The 21,404-nt window shown below is 29.7% G+C and overlaps 1 protein-coding gene across 5 annotated transcripts; it reads right to left on the bottom strand.

The window, feature by feature from the left end:
• Nucleotides 1-2,213: 2,213 nt before the first annotated feature.
• LOC105158397 (protein tesmin/TSO1-like CXC 2) lies at nt 2,214-9,626 on the bottom strand. Of its 5 annotated transcripts, none has more exons than XM_011075147.3 (10): nt 9,171-9,626; nt 7,497-7,657; nt 6,759-7,407; nt 6,059-6,540; nt 5,886-5,960; nt 5,342-5,516; nt 5,155-5,250; nt 5,010-5,076; nt 4,780-4,939; nt 2,214-2,813 (listed from the first exon to the last, which is right to left on the bottom strand). In XM_011075147.3, exons 1-10 carry the CDS (start codon nt 9,264-9,266, stop codon nt 2,471-2,473), a joined length of 2,304 nt encoding a protein of 767 aa, XP_011073449.1. In that variant the 5' UTR covers nt 9,267-9,626; the 3' UTR covers nt 2,214-2,470. The 5 variants fall into 5 exon arrangements, with proteins under 5 accessions (XP_011073449.1, XP_011073450.1, XP_011073448.1 ...); XM_011075148.3 differs by having other exon boundaries at nt 4,780-4,924; nt 5,336-5,516; nt 9,171-9,625; XM_011075146.3 differs by having other exon boundaries at nt 5,336-5,516; nt 9,171-9,621.
• Between the last annotated feature and the right edge of the window lie 11,778 nt (nt 9,627-21,404).

The raw sequence follows: 21,404 nt of genomic DNA, 5'->3' as shown, positions 1-21,404 counted from the left end.
TTTTCCACCAAGTTTTTTATTGAAAAACTATCACGCGTAGTGCGCATGTGATATTTAAGGGTTAAGTAATGTGATATTTTTTGTATATGCATAACATATGGTGTTTTATACGGTAGAAAAATCAACAAAAAGATTGTCATATATGACAAAATGCAAATTTCACAAAGTTAAGATGGTAAGTTGATATAAAAAAAAATTATATAATAATGTAAAAATGAATATAGTTCGAATGACAAAATATAATGTAACCTAATAATAAAACAATAAAGATAAGATAACAACAATGTCAACAACTATTCCAAATAATTGTCCCATTGATTCTCAATAATTTGGTCAAACATGTAGACAGAGAAATCCCATTTCCCCCCACCAACCCTTTACAACAATTACAAGAAGAACCACTCATCTACAAGATCAAGAAAAGGCATTTGGTGAAGAAAGGAGAAAAAGTAGAGGGCATGGATGGGGGGGGGGGGGGGGGTCCTTACATGCATGCAAGAAATTGAGTTTTTGTTTCTTAGTGTATTGTCCAACTATAGAAATCTATGTTCCCCAAACAATGCCTCAACCAAAGGTTGTAATAGTGTTTTTGGTGAAAGTAACCAAATGAAAAAAGGATGAAAGGGTTTGAGCCCACATGCCCCATTCTCACCTATGTTATGTCCTTATGTGCATATATAGTTATCCTATCCCCATGTGAAGTGTGGATGTCTTCTTTTGTTATTATCTTTTTATAGTATGAAATATTATTTTAAAAAAAAAGTTTATTTTGATGACTTGTTAGTTAAATTATTTAGTAGCAAGACTCCTCATCTCAAAAAAGAAATTAAAAAAAAAATTATAATAGTAAGTGTATGTTCCACACTGCTCGAATTTACAAGGAACTTTTTACACTGAAAGAAATACGATTTTTCTTTGTAGTTAATCGTCATGATTAAAAGTAAAAGATCTTAATGAATACTAATCAGACACAACTGTGCAACAACGATCAGCCATTGTTTCTACAAACGAGACCAAAAATCCAAAAGATTAGCTACAGGTCATAATCATGATAAATATTTTGGCCATAGGTCAAACATTGACAAATGTTGATTAACCATAGGCAAAATTTAGGCTTTCACATCTGTTTCTTTTGATCATAGTAAATAATATCGATTTGTCGTGATTTTTAAATCGTATTTTTTTTTTTTTTTTTGTGATGTTATCAACATTTTGTCATAGATTTTTTTTCCCCAAACATTTAGGATTTCACATGGGACTATATTTCATTAACCCTATATATTTATACATATATATATGTAAATATATTTACCAAAATTGAAGGTTTGATTATAGCATCAAAATTTAAATACAACTTTTATAACTCCCATTTATTGGTGATATGTATATTGGTGGGCTTGAAGACCACATCCAACCCATATAGAAGTTCATCCAGCTGCCCATTGTAGACTCTACAATATACTAATTTGATATTTAGATGACTTATGACAAATATAATAATTCAATATTTTAGATTAATTAAGGGGTGGCCACCATATTTTAAGCGTTCGTCAACTTTTTATTAAAACTAAGTTGAAAATATTATTTTTTTTATTTATAATATACTTTTGAACTATTTAAAGTATAAATATTTTTTTACCAATTTCTAGTGTAAAATTATATATATTAAATTATTTTTTCAAAAATTCTAACTTTGACTTTTTTTTTTTTTTTTTACTTATGTTTTCAAACACTTGGAATTTAGATTATAGCTAAACAATTTTATTTATAAACTATTCTCACTATAAAAATGGAAACTATTACGAACATCCCTTTAAGATCACCAATTTGAATATGGAAAAGTTTATATTCTGAGATTTTTATTTTAATATTTTTATAATAACTAGAGAGAACTATACATATTTTTTTAAAAATTATACAAACCATCCTTATTTTTTAAAAAATTATATATATACCCCTAAAAATATCATCATCATTGTACAAACTTCCATTACTTTTTGACAATTACAGGTGATTTTGTAATTATGTAAAAAGTAAAGATAATTTATCTAAAAAATTGTAGATCACGGAAGAGTCTCTAATAACTAATACATCACACTTATAGAATTTTCAATGATATTTCTCAAATTTCCTGCCATGGCTGGTTATCATAACATTCATTCAAATGTACTACTTTGAGGTTTCAAGAGAGTCAAGAATGCTTGGACACTGCATTTAACATTTCAAGAATCAAGAAACTTCAATCATACATTGGATTCTTGCAAGAGAAGTACATGTAAGAATTCAGTGAATAAAACAAGTAGTTTTATTATGGAAACAGCAACAACGCTAACAACTACCAAAAAATGCTAAACCTTAGCCAGAACAAGAATAAAGACAACATTAACCTACACACTATGCCTACAATGAAGACAGAAAGAAGGATTAATGTTCCTTCTTGAAACCTCACCCAAATAAGAGAATCCTTGCCTCACTGATTAGTGGTGAGGGAAGGGAAAGACGGGATAGATCGGAGAATCAGCTTCCGGCTGCTTCTCAGGCCAGGAGATGTCTCCATTCTTTGAGGAGGAGAAACCCTCTTCTGGTTAGGAGATGAAGACTTTATGCCTCCAACTGGAGATCCTCCTTGGAGAAACTCGGGCACTTCATCTTCCATAACGCAGTCGAAATGCTTATCGAACTTTGGTGGAGGAGGGAAGAAGCTTGACTTTCCGAACGGCTGGCTGGCTGGAAAACCAGAAGTGGAGCTGATAGAAGGGAAGGAAGAAGATCTAGGTGGTTTTCTCTTGGAGGAGAATGGCTGAACCAATTGCCTGGAAGAAAATCAAGAAGAAACTTGAACTTTTAATATATAGATAAACATGAAATTCACATATTGCAATATAGATAAACATGCCAACTAGAGGGAGAAAAAAATATTAAAATGATCCAATATAAGGGTGTAAACGAGTCGAACTCGACCTTTTTTGGTGAGCTCGAGCTCGAGCTCGATTTGCAGTAGGATGGCTCGAGCTCGACTCTTACATGATGAGCTCGAGCTCTATCTGACGAGTTCGAGCTTGGTAATTTTTTATTTTTTTTTATTATTATTAGATTAAATCATAGGATCGAATCACCAAATATTTACATAAATTTATAAGTAATAAAATAGATTGCATAATGTATACTTGTTATAAATATACTAAAATATAGTATGAAATTTTAATTTATTGTTATAAATATAAACAGTTAGTTTAGTAGTAATATAATTAGTAAAATATACCTAAAAAATTCATACTGAAAACTTAAACATTATAGAAAAGTATCCATTATCTGAAATAATGCAATCGAAATACATAAAATATTCTATAGTTGAGATTAATATATGTTCACAATCTGTAATAAATTTATATGTTTATAAATGTTAGTATTACATTAAGAACATGAGTTAATCGAGCCATCAAAATTCAAATCAAACAGTTAGATATGATCAAACTTACATAAAAATACATTTGGTAAAGTTTTAGACTTATTAGATATACGGATGTCGAGATATGGTACTCAAAACATAAGAGTAATCATTCAAGACAGTGTATCGTTGAACCAGGCCATGTGATTTTAAATCGTAACGTCTAATATGATCTAATGGACACAGTCTTATATATTTAAATTTGGTATGAATCAGGTGCCCGAATTTTAAGATATCGAAATTAGTGTTTAAACTTTTTTATCTCATTATATATATAATAAAATAATAATTAAAATAATTTGTTCAACCATCATTATTATTACTGTTATCATTATTTTTAGATTAATTCATAGAAATTACTAAATTTCGACATAAATTTATAAGTAATAAAATAGATTGCATAATGCATAGTATGTATCTTGATATAAATATAAAACTTAAAAATTGATAAAAAAATCATAAGTGAATTACCTGTCAATTAAAAAAAGTATAACACAATACAAATATATATTAAAATATGACATAAAATTTATCTGTGTCAGATTAAATAATAATTTTAATTATAAAAAGTATTACTAAGTTGTTGATTAAATTTATTTTTGTATAAAGATTAAATATATAATTAAAAGTACCATAATTTACTATTATTCAAAAAAAATATATGAAATTGATTAATAATTATAATATATGGTCAATTTTGAGTATAAATTTGATATAGTTTTGAATATGAAATTAAATATATAAAAATTTTAAAAATAAAAATAAAAAAGCTCGCGAGCCTGATGAACAAAGAGGATTGAGCTTGAGCTCGAGTTGGCTCAACTCGTCTGGCACCCCTAATCCAATATATTATCGAGGGTAATTACACTTAGAGCCCCTTTAAAAATATAAAATTACACTTTCCGCCAAAGAAGTTTTATAATTACACTTACACCCCCTCCCAAAATTTTTCATTTACACCTGACCCTTTCTGTTATGTTTGGACAGAAAATGCTGATGTCCAAAAAAATATGACAATTTCTAATTTTACCACTCATTTAATTTCCCATGTAACACTTTTATACTTATAAGTAGGTATACGTAATATAGAAAGTCAAAAAAGTGAAAATCGTAAATTTATGTATGTTTTTTGCAGATGTTAGCATTTTTCATCTAAACCCTAACGGAAGGGGGTCAGGTGCAAAGGGTGAATTTTACAATTAACATCGACAGCAAGGGGGGTAATCTATATTGTAAAACATGAAATCCTCCAAAATGAAGAGGTTCATTTATAATATGCCCAAACTTTAGGAGTGTGTATGCAATTATCCCTAAAATTTAAGACCGTTTACCTTCCAGTCCTTGAAGGTGTTGCAGGAGGTGCAGAATCCATGCTTTGCTTGAAATCACTCTGGGTCGTTGTTCTCTGGGAATCGCCATCCAGCACGGCCCTCTCGGTCGTATCCAATTCATCTTCCTCGAGTTCATGATCCGTGCCTAATACACCAGAACCTGGTTCAGGATTGCCAAATGTTAAATCATAACAAGTTAAAAGAGATATCGGTCTCAGAAGTACACTCACCATCTTTTCTGCCAAACGCATTTTTACAACCTTCACATCTGCAGTTGATCGAGCATCCAACGCCACCCTTTGAAACACCAAAATTTCGCCATTAGTTGACAAACTAAAAGGAAAGCATGCCAAACATAGAAATAGTGAAAGAAACCTGATAACATTCACAGTATTTCTTCAGGCAACCGGATTTTTTGCAGTTGCATCCTCTTTTATGCCGAGCAGAAGCTGGAGTTTTGCTGAAGTCCTCCTGCAAGAAACGATAACAAATACATATAAGTGCTTGAAATTAATCACTGAGAGAGCAAAGATAAGTCCAGAGTTTGGCTTCTAACCCCTACTTCTGGTCGAGAATCGGAGGCCCTTATCACTTTAGGAGCAAAAGCAAGAGGATTTCTCGACTCAATCTGTTTGCGTGTTGCAAGAACAGTGTCTTCATGAACAGGCTTGTTGAAGCAATCAATACAGGCACATGGCTCCACACAGTAGACACCAGCAGCAAAGCATTCACAGTATCTATATCCACAATAAAATCAACCAAGATTATTATCCCAAGCAATAAGGGACTGTATATGCATTGGCCGATAGGTACTGACATATTGTTTGTTAACTGAACAAGAATTCATGGCACTTAAGAAATGTTTGGATTGTTCTATGAAAGCAAAGGAACAAAAATCAGGCTCTGAAAATCAAATAAAAAAAGCCCAGTTCGGTTAGATCCCAAGAACTCTATATTCTACAAGTATGTGTTGCATATGAATTTGATACCACAGGCAAAATACCGACTCAGAAAGAGTAAGAAATGATCAAACTAGGAGCTTAAATAAAGAGTGCTTAGTTTCACAACTCTTTGCCATAGGCAGCTGTGAAGAACGCAGAACTTACAGTTTCAAACATTTTGATTTTTTGCAGTTACATCTCTTACAAGCTTCAGCCTCCCCACCTTGTTCCAACCTACGCCTGACAATCCAATTTCAAGCCATAAATTGAAAAGAACACTGACAAAACACTAATCTTGTAATTAGTTGGTGCAAAGAAAGAGAAACAAACAGAAATACCTCTTCTTCTTTGGACTACACTGATTGATTTCTTCGTTTGCCATGTATCCAGATTTTTGGCAAGGATCTTCTACAGGGAGACCAACACTTTCAACAGTATCAATTTCTCTTTCCATTAAGTTGTCAGCCAAAATATTGCTGAACAATTCTTGATCAGAAGTTGGATGATGGAAATTGGACGATGAGCTAGGTCCAATCAATAGTCTTCCAGAAGCTGAAGCCTCATGGTTGACAATTTTATAGTCCTTGGGAGTTGCTGCTAGAGCATTTAAATGCAAGCCAATGCCAGGTAAAACACGACATGAAGAATCATTTCCCCTTTTTGTCGGAACTAGTTGCAGGTTGGCAGTAGTATTGCCATCAAATTGTGGCAACACAGAAGAATCGGAACCTGAATTCTCCTCCAAATGCTTTGAGCGCACTCCCGCCATCTCAAAAACCAGACAGCGTCTCCGCATACCGCGGTATAAACCAGAAAGATGCTGCAAGAATAGAGAACAGAAATCAAATTTTGACAAAATATATAGATTCAATCTTTCATGAGATATGTATATTCAATAACATAGAAAAGCATGCTAATTTTTATGTTTGGATGCTTGAAATGATAGCCTTTGTATTAGAGTTCATGAAAACTCAGTTCTAATTTAGAACTATTTCTACTTCCAGGCTGCATTAAAATAACTGAAACACAATTTTTTACCTCATATTCCATCTTTTCACTAGGATCGGTAATTGAAGAACCAGCAATTATGTCATGGCTCTCAGCATCCATTGACTCACGTCCTTCTCCAGGCTGAGTCAACAAGTTTTCAGGTTCACTTCGCCCTCCAACTTGTTCACCAGAGACCACTGGACAAATAGAGTGCATATTCTGCATCGCATTTTTAATACTTCTGTAGAAAGTTGTCGCAGGATCAACTGATTTCTCAAAGGACTCTGTATTATTTGGTGATTCAAGATTTAACAGATCCGAAGTGTCAGAAATCAAACTCTCCCAATCACACGATGCTGCTTCTTTGTGTTGATCGATTTGGCTTACCGCTTCCAAATTTACTTCACCTCCATATAATTGCCTCAGAGAGGTCTTTTCCACCAGAGGAACAAGAGTTGAAGAATTACAAGCATGTTCCTCGACATGTTTGGCTTTGAGACTATCGCGATCATATTGGAAATTTTCAGCAAACTCGCAAGATGGTTCACCAGCCACTTGACCATTTGATGCCCCTGGATCCAGATTTTCCTCCTGTTCATCCAGCTTATTGGTATCCATCTTTCCCTTGTTTCTATCAACTATTACACTCCCATTATCAGAAGAAAACTCGGGTTTCGATGGATCTGAAAGTTGATGCCTGAAAAGAGAAAGCAAAAGAATATTAAACAAGAAAACGGAAATGGCCAGGTAAGAAGATGTAATAATTTAGACAAGTTCTCGGTTGACCTTCGAGGAATTCTAGATTCCCTGAGAGAACCAACATGTGGTGAAGTGAAAACAGATGGAAGGGATGCGAAACTAAGAGGATTGATCGTCTGAGTGATGTGTATGGATTTCACTGGCTGGATAGGGGAAAGGCTGTTGAGAAAGTTAAAGACAGGGGAATCCTGCATGCGAAGACGAAAACGATGGGAGAACAATGTAAGTAGAATACCATACGAAAACCATAACCATAATAACATTGATTTCAAAACAGATGAACCTCAAGCAAATCAACAAGCATTTGTACTACTTTGTTCATTAGAACAAATCCATTTTCACTTGATTGTAAAGAGAAACGATGCACCGCCAGTTCAGACAAAGAAGAAAAATGTCAAGTTAACCAGAGAAGAAAGCACAGAGGCGTGAGTGTGACCATACGAAATGTTATGCTCATGAGTGTTTTCACAAAAGAAAAAAGGAAAAGGAAAGGAAAGGAGGTAGGAACAAGAAAAAGAAAAGAAAAGAGCAAAAGAGAGTCTTATAGAAAAGGTATTAAAGACAGAATTGTGAATGTAAAAGAGGGGTTTAAAACACTAAAGGAGATTCCTATTGGGAAAATTGGAGGCTAATCTACTTTTCCATTTACCAAACTCCAAGAACATGGACAATTAACATGTTATGAATAGCTTGAGAAATATCTCAATTAGACAACAAGAATTAAATGCTCAAGCAACTAAAGAAAATCATTGATAAGAAGATTGTGACGAAAGATGAAGTAACCATGTGAAGAACCTCATCAGGCATGCTAACCATAAAACTGGGTTCCGTTTACGCTGAGCATATTCTTCAAATCCTTAGAGAAAGCAAAATTTTACAAACTAATTGTCACTCACAATCTGAAATACACCATAACTACAGAAAAACCAAGGAGAAAGAATTCAACAAACAATGGAAGATACAGCCCCAAGAAACTTTTTCAATTGACCAAGAAACACAAGATCAATCCAGAATCCATGCTAATGCAGAAGAAGTTTCCAATATCTCGTAGTTCCACGACTTATGCAGAAAATCAAGGAAAACAAAATGGAGGATTGATAAATGCCAAAATCTGGAAATGATGCAAGTAACAAAATCATTTCCACTGGAGTCCAAGAAACTAAGAACAGCATAATTGGTTTTCAGTAGCCTTTATACCAAAACAAAGAAAGATCACATTGCCATGAGACCCCAAAAGAAGAAGAAAAAAGAACCTCAAAAGTTATATAATTTTTTCGTACTTATCGTCCAATTTCTCTCCAGTAATCAAGGAAACAATTCAAGAACAATTAAACAGAAATTCCAGAAACTGAACAAACTTTGTGGGAATTAACTCATATTCCATAGACCAAACATCAGAAATCCAAGATCAAATACCCACTAAACCCAAAATACAGGGGGGAAAGGATGAACATTCTTCTGGAGAATTAACTATAACACCACACACATTCAAGATTAATCAAGAAGGCTAATAACACATCCTTCAACAAAAATCACTAGAAACCCACTTCTCAGACCATCTACAGCACTCAAAACGAACAATTCAGCATTAATTCAGAACAAAAAACCAAAAAAATCACAGACCCCAGAAAGCCATTACAAAAGAAGTCATCTAAAATCAATAAAGATGCATACTTTGTGTGCAAAAAAACCAAATCAAACCTCAAATTTGCTAACAGATGCTGTGATCTGGTTATTCTTGACTCTCTCTGGTGTATCCATCACGTCCATCTCTTCCTCACTACTCTCCTCCCTCATATCTATGTATCTCTCCACCTTTTCTATATCCTTCTGTCTCCCACACACACTCACACACACAAAAGAAACACTTTTCTATTCCTTCTGTAACAAAAGGGGTCAAATAGAAGTGGATGGAATTCAAGAGAAGCGGGAAATGGAGTGAAGAAGAGTGTGGAGTGAGTGAGAGTGAGTGAGAGTGCAATGAGGAAAAAGAATGGATTTTTCTCAAGAAAAAAGAGACCCCACCACCAAAAAAGAAAAAGAAAAACACACAACACACAGTTGCTGCTGTGGTGTTGTATTGTGGGTGAAGTTATATGCAAAGCAACAAGGGAACAGAATTGCAAGAAAAGGGCTGGTTGGTTCTTGGGAGGGAAAACACAGACAGTAACGTAAACTCTGGAAATCTCAATTATACATTATTACCCCAAATGTCCTTCCCTTTGACACCAAATTCTTTTATTGCCTTTTCTTTATTATTATTATTTTTTTCTTCGGTAATGGATTTGTCAACTGAAAATCAATTCAGTTCCATAATTTCTATTTCTTAATCAGATTTTTCAGTTACGAATTTTTATGCGGGTTTTTTGTGAAACGGGTAGAGTTTTTATCCAGATTATATATAGGATAATTATATTTACATCTTAACTTATGATTTATTTATAAAAATTATCTTTTTTTTTATAATTACAGTAATGGTGACGGCAAAAAAATAGAGGTAATTTATGTAATGATATTGATACTTTTGTGAAGTCCATGTATAATTTTTCAAAAAAGATACAAATAGTTTGTATAAATAATATTGATATTTTTTATGATGTATGTGTAATTTTTCAAAATCATGAGTGACTTATATAAATAAATTATAAAAATGAGGTATAAATGTAATTATAATATACATCTTGTGTTTATTATGGAATAATTTTCATTTAATAAAATTATTGGTTACTCATTCATTGACTTCAATATTAGTAAATTTTGTTTTAATGCCCTTATCTTACTATTTATAGAACTTTTCTTTTCTTTTTTTGTTGGTTTAGAGGGTACAATTGACACATATTTTTTTTAATTAAATTGTATAATTATTTTGAATTATAATTTAAAAATGAGAATGTATGCCATACTCATATTGGTGGGAAAAATCATATTTTTTGTCCCGTATATTAGATTTTTTTTCAATTTAATCATATTTACTATGATTTTTCTCATATTACACATTACATAAATTGAATTTTTTTTTAATTTTAATTCTCACCTACATTTTTCATCCTATAATTAACGAATTCGTTAACAGTCTCACCCACACTTTTTCGTTTATATAAGTTCTTTTATTTTGCAGCTAATTACTAACTTTTTTGTCATATATTTTCACTAATACAAAAGTATTATAAAAATAATTTTCATATTTTACATTATAGTATGATCAATAAAATATATGAAAAGCTACATTGTCTGTCTGGGCTGTAATCAAAATACACCTCTTTTATTGTGAATTGTTAAATTAAAATATAATATTTTTTTATAGTAATTTCACCCCTAATTTGTGGTTTATTTACGCAAATAATTCATGTCTTTTTGAAAAATTATAAATTCACCCATCAAAAACGTTAACACATTTACAAAAGTCCTTCAATTTTTTTTAAAAAATTACATATACACTCCTAAAAAAGTTAATGTCATATACAAATTATCCATGCCTTTTGATTGTCATGGGTGATTTTTACAATTACATAAAAGATATGAATAATTTATGTAAATAAACTGTAAATTATGAGGTATAAATATAATTATCTCTATTCGTCTAAAATTAAAATGTGAATATTATTACATGTAATATAATAATTTATATCAAGATACTTAACCTTATCAAATATATCAATAATTTAATATAGAATAAAGCAGAAAAACTACAAAGCTATTATATAAGTAGACCAACAAGACCCTTTGTCTAACTATTTTTTTTTAAAAAATTCAAAATTACACTTTCGACCAAAGAAGCTTTCAATTATAATTACACTCATCTAAAAATTCACTGTTTACACCTGACATTCTTTCCTTAGTGCTTGGACGAAAAATGCTAACGTTACCAAGAAAATTATATAAACTTTTAGTTTTACCCCTTATTTAACATTCTTGTATAATAAATCTTGTGCTTACACGGTGAAAATGTACTGATGTTAACCTCACACTCTATATGTATTATACTTAATCTCTTTATAAGTACAAAAGTATACATAAAAATATTAAATGAAGGGCAAAAGTGTAAATTTATATAAATTTTTTTTGCTAATGTCAGTATTTTTCGTCCAACTCTTAATAAAATAATTTTTTTTTAAAAAAAGTGCAATTTTATGTTTTTAGAGAGGTATAAATGTAATTAACTCACACAAATTATTGCAAACAATGGAGACATCACTGGCGAATATATAACATCAGATTCTAGCGGATAGAATTGGAAGACAGCCACAGGATTAATATTTTTGGCGCGCAGGGGAATTTAAAAGGGTGGGGGCATGATGAGGGTGTAGTGCCGGCAAATGGTCCCCCCCGCACCTAATCATCTTGGAGAATTTCTTTTAATGCATCCCCAAACTTCCCGTGATAATTCAATTTATTGTTCCCCAAGTAATTATTGTGGACAACATTCACCACAACTGCCACATTTATTTTTGTTTCACTTTTATTGAACTGCTTCCAAAATAAAAATGTAAATTTCTAAAAATACCAACGTCACAAATATTAAATGTGGACCAGTAATTATGATTATATAATTGTTTTGATTCAATGTATTTTATTGGATAATTGCACTCCCGTTTTTTAAGTTTGGTATAGTTATATGTAAATTCCCTGAAATTTGAAAAATTACATTTAACATTCCTAAGATCTGCTTCTGTCTAACAAATAATTCAATTTGTTAATCAAATTCGCAAAATTTGTTGATATTAATAAAAAGAATCAGGAAAAAGAATCTATATTTACCCCCATCGGGTATTGCTGACTTATTTTAGGTCAATTAAATAATTTTTTTATGATCAAATTACCCTCATACGTCTTCATGCGTTAATGCATGTGATGAGGTATATCTTCACTATAATAAGGGTAGTTTAGTTTGAAAAAAATTATTTGACCTGTAATAAGTCAACGATGGTAAATTTCAATTTTCATCAATTTTTTTTGTTAATATATGCATATTCAGAGAATTTTGACTAACTGGGGTCTTATTTGTTGGACGGAAACAAACTACATGGGTACTAGATGTAATTTTTCAAACTATAAAAAATTAACATGTAATTACACCAAACCTCAGGAAAGATAATGTAATTATCCATTATTTCATTTCACATGTTTAACTCGTATAAATAACATCGTTTGGTATATCCAGACTTCAAATGTATGAAACTTGGAGCATTGTAAGCATCATTCCTCCCATACCTATCTCTATAGATCTTGACGTTAGAATATGTGATCGTCAAATTAATAGTTGGTTCGTTGCAAGTTGTTTGAACAGTCTTTTTCAATAACAATGTTGATTAATAATACTTGTTTCTTGACCAACTGCATCTACTAGATTTTTTTTGGATAATTATATTTGCATCCCCTAATCTCTGATATATTAACACAAATCATTCTTACTTTTTGAAAAATTACATATACACTAATCACAAACATCAAGATTATTTACACAATTGATCAATCCCTGCTTTCTGAAAAATTACACATACACCTCCCAGAAATGTTAATAACATTACATAAACTACTCTTATTTTTTGACTGTTAGGGTGAAATATGTAACCACACAAAAGATAAGGGTAGTTTTTGTAAATAGACTATAGATCAGAAATTGTAAATGTAAGTATCCCTTTTATTTTTTGGGTAGACAAAATGAAAAAGAAGAGTTAAAACCCCCACAAATCTACCAGAAAAGACTGTATCGAGAACCAAAATCTAATCACGTGGGAATCAACACAAGGGTCATGCCTTATGTTTAGCTACTGCAAACGTTTTGCCAATGTTCGAAGACATATCATGTATGTGATAATGTTTGACCTTAACAACTAGATTACACAGCTCGATGGTATATTTATTTGATATTTTGATTATATTCATGTGTTTTACTCGTTTGATGTTGTCATGATTAAATTATCAAATTCTTTTAAAATGGATAGCTCTAAATTATAAATAATTCTAAATTCTTTCACTCTCATTTATAATTATATTTTATGAAATACTAATATATTTTAAATTTTTCTGATACAGACTCATTTAAAATTATTTTTTCAAATTCTAACATAAAATTTAAATCCAAACCCAATATGAAGGACTACTATATTAACAATATTTCTTGTTTGACAAGTGTTTGTTTTTTTAAATTACACATCAATTATATATGATATACGTCATATCTGATCAATCTTGATTTTAACTAAAATTTTCTCAAAATTGAATTCACATACCAAATCAATTGTTCATAGCCAAAAATAAATCAAATCCCATGTCTAAATTATCTAATTTATTAAGGTAGCATAATCTTAAGGTATCACATTAAATTTGGACACATGAAAAGATAAGAAAAATTAAACACAAAATGACATGGATTGATGGGACTTGGGCAGGTCACATTGAAGTCCTATACCTCAATTTTTGATCAATTGATGAGACATCTTGACATGTAGCCCCATCATTTGTTTTTTTTTTTTATAAATTACATTAAACTCTTTTAATATTTAATCTATTTATAAATATTCTTTTATATTTAAAAAAATCAATATTTTATGATATTTCGTAAAATTATGTGATCTTTAAACGAAAGATTTAAAATTATTGACTTTATCCTTGTTATAAGTATATTTTAAAAAAAACTATTTTTTTAAAAGAATTCAAACAATGTGGATGAAAAAATTTGAAATAAACTGATAAAAAAAATTATCCATTTAATCAATAAAAAACTCTAAAAGAATTTAAAAAAAATTATATTCATAGTCCACAAGAGCATTTTTTATTAAGTTACAATAAAAAAATGGATAAAAACCAAATAAAGACTAATAAATTGGGTTAGTTGTTGGACGACTGTTAAAATCAGGATCTATTGGTAATTTTTATGAGAGCTTATTGTAAATTGTGACAATGATAGATACTTATAATTATGTCAAATCTCATGAGAACTCATTGTAAATTACCTTTTTTGTTTGTTTGTTATTTTTTCCTTAAATTGCACTAATTAAATATTTAAAAATGTGTTGAACCAATTGTATTATAAATATTATATACAATTCGAAAAAAGTGATTGATCACATAGCAAATGTATGATACTTATTATATAATTAATTCGATCTAACCAAATACAATTTGAATAATATTTTTTTCTCGAGTAACTTGCAGCTACATTTTTTACAGTTCCAACGACTAGAAAAAAAAAATTATTATGCCTACATTTTTAATAGCTATAGATTAAAAAAGTCGTGACAAATACCTTTTATTAATCATAGTGATTAGATAAACCGATACAAAAAAAAAAAGAAAAAAGAAAGAAAACTTATCCACTAGAAAAAATATTTTTTGCCATGATTATAAGTCATGATAAATATCTCAAACGCGATAGCAAAAATCATGACCAACAATCTTTGTATGACCGTAATTAATAATTATTTATTAACTATGATAAATAATCATAGTTAAATGTTATAATTATTTTAATGAATCGAAGCAATTATTACTAAAAAAAACAGATTATGCGAATTATATATCTCGTCGGCTAGGAATATTCTTTTTTTTTTTTTAATGAGTATCTTAAAATGAATATTCACTTGCTCATGACATGCACATATATAAATTAAGAATATAATAAAAATTAAAATAAAAATAAAAGTAGTAGATTTGGGAATATCTATGTCTACCAACTTTTGATTTTTGCTTTACCCTTTTTCACTTTGTCAAAGTCTTCTAGTATGAATAAGATGGTCTGATGGTGTGCCTTTATTTTTTTTTTTTTTTAAATATATAAATATTTTAAAATCAATCAATATATTATTACAATATTTAGTACGCAACATATCATTTTTTTAATCAATCAATAATTTTAAAATAAATAAATACTTCATTAAAAATAGACTAAAATATTTATTATACGTAAATTTCAAACTCACGACCTTTTAATTATGAAATCTGATTCTCATCACTCATAACAAAGAATCATTTGTTGCCCCTTTGGACAAAACCCTAATATCATACCTTAAAATTCTGTCTCCCATTAATGTATATATATATATGAAATTCTTACACATTCTCTGAGTACAACATGAAGCTCATATGATAATGTTCAACACGTGTGCTCCAGCACGAGACAAATAATTGGTCTGTTTGTAATAATTTTTATTTTTTAAATAAAAATAATTTATAAAACAAGTTGTGAGTTCAGTCAAAGTGCAAGTCGAAAGTATTGGAGTATATATATTTAGGGAAAAAGATTAATACTTACGATTTTACATATAAGATGAAAAAGTGGTCGGAGAAACTTATGATTTTGGGCGTGAACGAGATGAGTCTAAGCAGTTTAATAGTAATAAATTATGAATAAAAATTTTATTTCCAACAAAAAGCTGATATGGCAAACGCACTCTGTCATTTTCTATTTTCATTACAAGAAATCAATCTCCATTTAAATATTACGAGGGATCTGCGTATTTTTAAGTGGATCGATCTGATTTAGTTGTTACGTCTTAATAAAATTTTCATATTGTTATTATGATCGTGTGACCTTATTTGATTTTCGACATTATAAGTCAAAGTGTTTAATTTTTAATTATTAAATGATTACCTCATTAAAAAATTTTAAGCTGTTAGATAAAAAAAATATTTAATATTAATATTTTAACATGCACGTGCAAATCCTATACGTGAAATTATTTTTTCATAATCGGGTGTCAATGAGATTTAACTCAAGACTTCTTTCTTTGTCCCGACTCCAGTACCATATTAGACGACCACTTCATCTAAAAATTTTAATTGTTAGAGAAAAAATAATTATTTAATATTAATATCTAAACACATCAACGTCCTTTGATCGAATAAATTTAAGATAAGAAGGCAGTATTTATAATTTTTCATCAAATTAAATTATTTTTTTTCTTAGTGCATGGGGTTGCTCAACACTTGTACCATATTTGATTGGGGCAAAAGAATTATGTCAGAAAATAAATATAAATTAAAAGTAGGTAAATTCTTTATTCCAAAAGTCAAGATATATTCTCTGCCCTTGGATTATTTATAATCAACCACACCATTACTTTAACCATGATCTGATCTACAACTCAACCTCTGCAGTCCACACACACTTTTTGTCAACACTTCAATTTAATTAAACACATTGTACTTCACTAATTAATTAAATAAATTAGAGTTGATATAATTTTATTTAAAGTCTTATGGATCCACAGTTGTTTTTTGTGCATATTTTAATTATATTTACTTTTATTAATTTTATTTAATTAAGTGCAATAGAAGAAAATAAAAGGAATAACTTATCCAACAAATAAAATATACCAATTTTAAACATACACTAGTCGTATGTGACACATAGGATGCAATCGTATATTTTAAAAAAATAAAAAAATTAAATATTATTTACTAAAATTCTTTGTTGTGGAAAATAAAATAATATAAAAATCATTATGATAAAATAAATTCATTTTGAAAGAGAATATTTACAGCTACGAAGAAAGAAAAAAACATATTAACCAAAAATAATAAAGATAAAGATATGTATTATTTATACTTATCATATGATAGTTGATCTGTGATGAATTACGTCCAAAATGGAAATTTTCAATTTTAAGCAAATATTAAATTTAGGCACAACTTGGGCTCGCGATTGTATAGTTGATTATGAAATAATTAATTTTAAAAGTGATTACGATGTTCGAATTCGTAATTTCATAAATGGCGCATATGCAAATTGTAGCTGAGTTTGAAATTAAATTCATTTTTTAGGTTAACAAAGGTATAATAAAATTATTTCATGAGCATAATGGGTGTAGAGTGGCAACCTCGTATTTTCAGAAACCCTAACCAATTATTACAGCAGTATGTAGTACGAAACTCCTTAAATACAAACGATTATTGCAAAGCTTCATAAAGAATGAATAATATAGAAATAAAGAAAGAATAACTCAATATATAGAAACAGGCTCAGATCTGCTAGATCCAGTAAAGAATACGATCACCAATTACTCTTTTCACTATCAATCGACCCATGGTTGCACCACCACAGTGAATACCACAAAGTCCCGATCACACAGAGATCTCACAAACTCACAGTCACGAAGACCAAAAGAAAGTTCATCCAGAACTTTGAAGGCTAAGGAGAAAAGGAATCAATATTGTTGTGTATTTCAGTCGAAGGGAAGAACCCCTTATAAAGGAGTAAACAGATGGCATAAGAGGAAGGTCTTGGTGACTTTACCTAAAGCCATCACATTGGCTAAGGAAAGTCACCATGTTTTCCGGTGAAGAAGAAAGGAAGACGAATCTCATAGATTCACATAGAAGAGGGAAGAGAGAGAGAGAGAGAGAGAGGTCCAGTGATAAGAGAGAAGAGAGAAGTGAACATTAGGTTTAGGGTTAAGAAATAAGTAGCAAGAATCCGAATCAGGTCGGGGCAAGGTGGGTTGGTGGTTGGGCCGTCCATGTGGCTCGGGTGTGGCCTTAACCAAGTGGACCTTTTAATAAGTTATTGGACCATATTTCACAAAAATGGGTAATTTAAATTTTAAAAAAAATAATTATGGTGGGATTAGGAAAATAATTAAATGTTTTTTTAACGGCAATTAAATGCCCCGTCCCTTCCTCCTTTGGTCGACGAAGCTTCTTCTACCCTAGCTAATGAGTATGGCGTTCAGTGTCACTAGAAATCTGCTATCATGGCCTCAATTTCATATAAATAGTCTGACAGTCTGAAGCACGACATGACATACGTGGAAATAGACTGCAATACTGTTTCTATTAATACTCTCGTCCTACCTGCGGACAATAGTTTAGTATTCCACCCCTATATACGACATCAAATTCGATCCTTGACATGCACCTATCTACACTATTTACTAAAGCTCATCCACTTGAAATGTGTTCGTCGTAATATTGATTGATTAAAATACCTTTAAATTATATTTATTTGTTAAACAAAATTATATTTTTTTAATCAACTTACTTCTAATTTTTTATGCAGTTCACGAAATTTTAAATAATTATATTTTATTAATAAACTATTCTTTTATATTTTTATTTAAATAAACAAATAAAATAAAATTTTAAATTATACACAAATATCGAACGTGCTTCTAGCACTAATTTGTATAATTAATTTTGGATTGCTTGCCAAATTCGAAGCCCATTGCACATCACATCTCCAAAAATTATCTCAAATAGGAAGCACTTTTATTGGATAATCATGTTGCCTTTTGAGACCAAGTACTACTACTTTTGTTGATATATTGAATGGGTCCCATAATTATCAAGAATAGGATTATTGCTTAATTAGGGATAATGGAAAACACCAATCATAGATACACTAAAAGGGTCCAACCCCAAGAAGATCATACAATAAAATAATATTCTCTACCATTATTCTTTAAATTTAATTATGAATACCTTTTTTATATTATTCCTTTTGTGATTTTGACTCTTATTTTATATTTTTTCTCAAATAAAATAATTCGAAGAGTTGACGCAGTAGTTAAAATCCTACTATATTTATATGTGTGGGATCGATCTATTTGCGACAAATTTTATGTTTATACTTTATTGTTTGTAAAATTTTCTCGAACCAGCAAATTTAGAGAAGGTTAATTCGAACTCAATCATAGTGTTTGGTTTCATTTTGGCTCATTTTGGGGTAAATATTTGTCTTGATTTGTTTGAAATTTTTTATTGTGTTTTGAGATGTTTTAAAACAATGCCTTATTTATTTTTGGTTCAAATAAATCTATACTAATTATATTATTTCTTTGATTACTTTTACTCTTATTCTATATTTTTTCTCAGATAAAATAATTCTAAGAGTTGACGCAGTAGTGTAAAGTCCTATTGTACTTATGCGTGTGGGGTCGATCTATCTAGTGACAAGTTTTGTGTTTAAATTTTATTGTTTGTAAAATTTTCTCAAACCAGCAAATTTACAACAATGAACAATGAGAGAAGATTAATTCGAACTCAATGAGCTTTGACGGAATGATAATCAAAAGGTTATGATGGGAACATTTTAATATCCAAACTCTTTTTGATAATTTCTAAAAACGTTTTATAAGAGTTTAAAAGGTTATAAGATATCGTAAAATACATTTGATAAAATTTTGAAAAAAAAAGTATACAAAATTTAAAATAAATTGTTAGAAATTTATAAGTTTTTTAGGATAACATAAAAAATTTGTAATTCTTTTTTAATAATCAATTGCAATTACATCAAAGATATTAATTATCAACAATCAACATATCATTCATCAACATCAAATATTTATAACTAACACAACTACTATTATAGTAGTTAACAACTAATATTAAAGTAAACCAACACTTATACATTGGTGGGATCTGAACATATGACCTTATGATCATTCATAGAGTCTCAACATTTTCAATGTGTTCTGTTTAGATTGGTTTATAGGTCGACATTACTAACATTTTGTGAGCTTTGTAATTCTATCAATACCCAAATACTTTAGGGATAATTACATCATTCTCTTCTAAGGGTTCGTTTGCTGCAAGTGACATGAAAAGGGAAGAGCGAAAAGAATATAGTTTTCCTTCAAATTGTTTGGCATGGTTAGAAGGGGAGTAAATTTCAAATACTTTCACTTGTTTGATACAAAAAAACAGATTGAGAAGAAAATATTATTTTCTGTAATTTTACTGAATATCCATTCTCTTCATTTTGTTTAAAAAATATTCAAGTTAATATTATACGAATATAATTTTAGTACATAAAAAATTTAAAAACCTTATTAATAAAAATATTTATCAAACAAGATTAATAAACATATTCATTGTTGACTTCGATCCAGTATTTTTTCAGCGATTTTGTTAAATTTTTTCTGGCGATTATGTATGGTATTATCAGTGGAAAGGAGAAAAGAATTGGAGAAAAATTATATATATATATATATATATGGGCAATTGAGTAAATAAAATATGTATATTTTTTGTCTTTTTAGCCTTATAATTTTACTTTTTCGATTAATTTCGAAAGAAAATAAAATTGAACTCGGAAGGAGTTCATATATATCGAATTTTACTTCCCCTCCAACTCTTACCAAACTATCTCTTGTACATTCTTTACTTCCGCTCCTCTTATACTCCTACTTTTTACCCCAACCAAACATATACTCTATGATTTTGGTGTAATTGTACCTAAATTCCATGTGGTTTGAAATATTACATTTAATACCTCTTATATTCTTCTAACAAAATGGATCTCCATTATTAAAAAATCATTAAATTTGATGACATTAAAAAAAAATTAATGAAAATTCATACGTATCCCTAATTAACTTATTACTGACTTATTGCAAGTCAAATATTTCATTTTCTGACCAATTATCCTTATACATCTTTCCATGCTAATGCATTTGAGGTGATATGTTTTCGCTCTTGTAAGGATAGTTTGATCAAATAAATATTTGTTTGACCTGTAATAAGTAAAATTAAGTCAATCAGGAATAAATAGATATTTTCGTTTAATATTTTTGCTAATACCAAACAAATTCGATAAATTTCAAAAGAATTTATTTATTAGATAAAAATAGAGGATAAGAATACACAATATAACTTTCAAATCGAAAAAGCTATATATATAAATATATAAAACATTAAAAAGAACGATGTTATTATTCTAATATTTTAATAATTTTTATATTTTAGAATAAAATATAACATCTTGTAAACATAATCACATGTCCAATATTAAATATTGACTCCAGAAGGCATTAAAATAAAACAAATTAAATTACAAAATCTAACATAATTGTGCCTAATCAAATTATTTCCCGGGTTTGAAGATCAGGATCCTAAGTTCTAACAACCCGGTCAAAGACCCGTCTGATATCTAGCCACCCACCACTTCACTACTTCCATATTTTTAGGGCTTTTTTCTTTTCTTTTCTTTTCTTT

Source organism: Sesamum indicum, linkage group LG3, assembly GCF_026168435.1.
Source record: "Sesamum indicum cultivar Baizhima isolate 11 linkage group LG3, ASM2616843v1, whole genome shotgun sequence".
In the NCBI taxonomy this organism is placed as follows: domain Eukaryota; kingdom Viridiplantae; phylum Streptophyta; class Magnoliopsida; order Lamiales; family Pedaliaceae; genus Sesamum; species Sesamum indicum.
The sequence above is the reverse complement of the archived record's forward strand: the minus strand, read 5'-3'. Positions and strand labels throughout refer to the sequence as shown.

Bases quoted from the DNA above. Each gene is read 5' to 3' on its own strand.
- LOC105158397 (XM_011075146.3), bottom strand. From the start codon at position 9,266: ATGAGGGAGGAGAGTAGTGAGGAAGAGATGGACGTGATGGATACACCA. The intron at 7,408-7,496 runs GTCAACCGAGAA...TTCTCTTTTCAG, and splicing joins GAATCTAGAATTCCTCGAAG to GCATCAACTTTCAGATCCAT. The intron at 5,961-6,058 runs GTATTTCTGTTT...TTGGATTGTCAG, and splicing joins TGTAGTCCAAAGAAGAAGAG to GCGTAGGTTGGAACAAGGTG.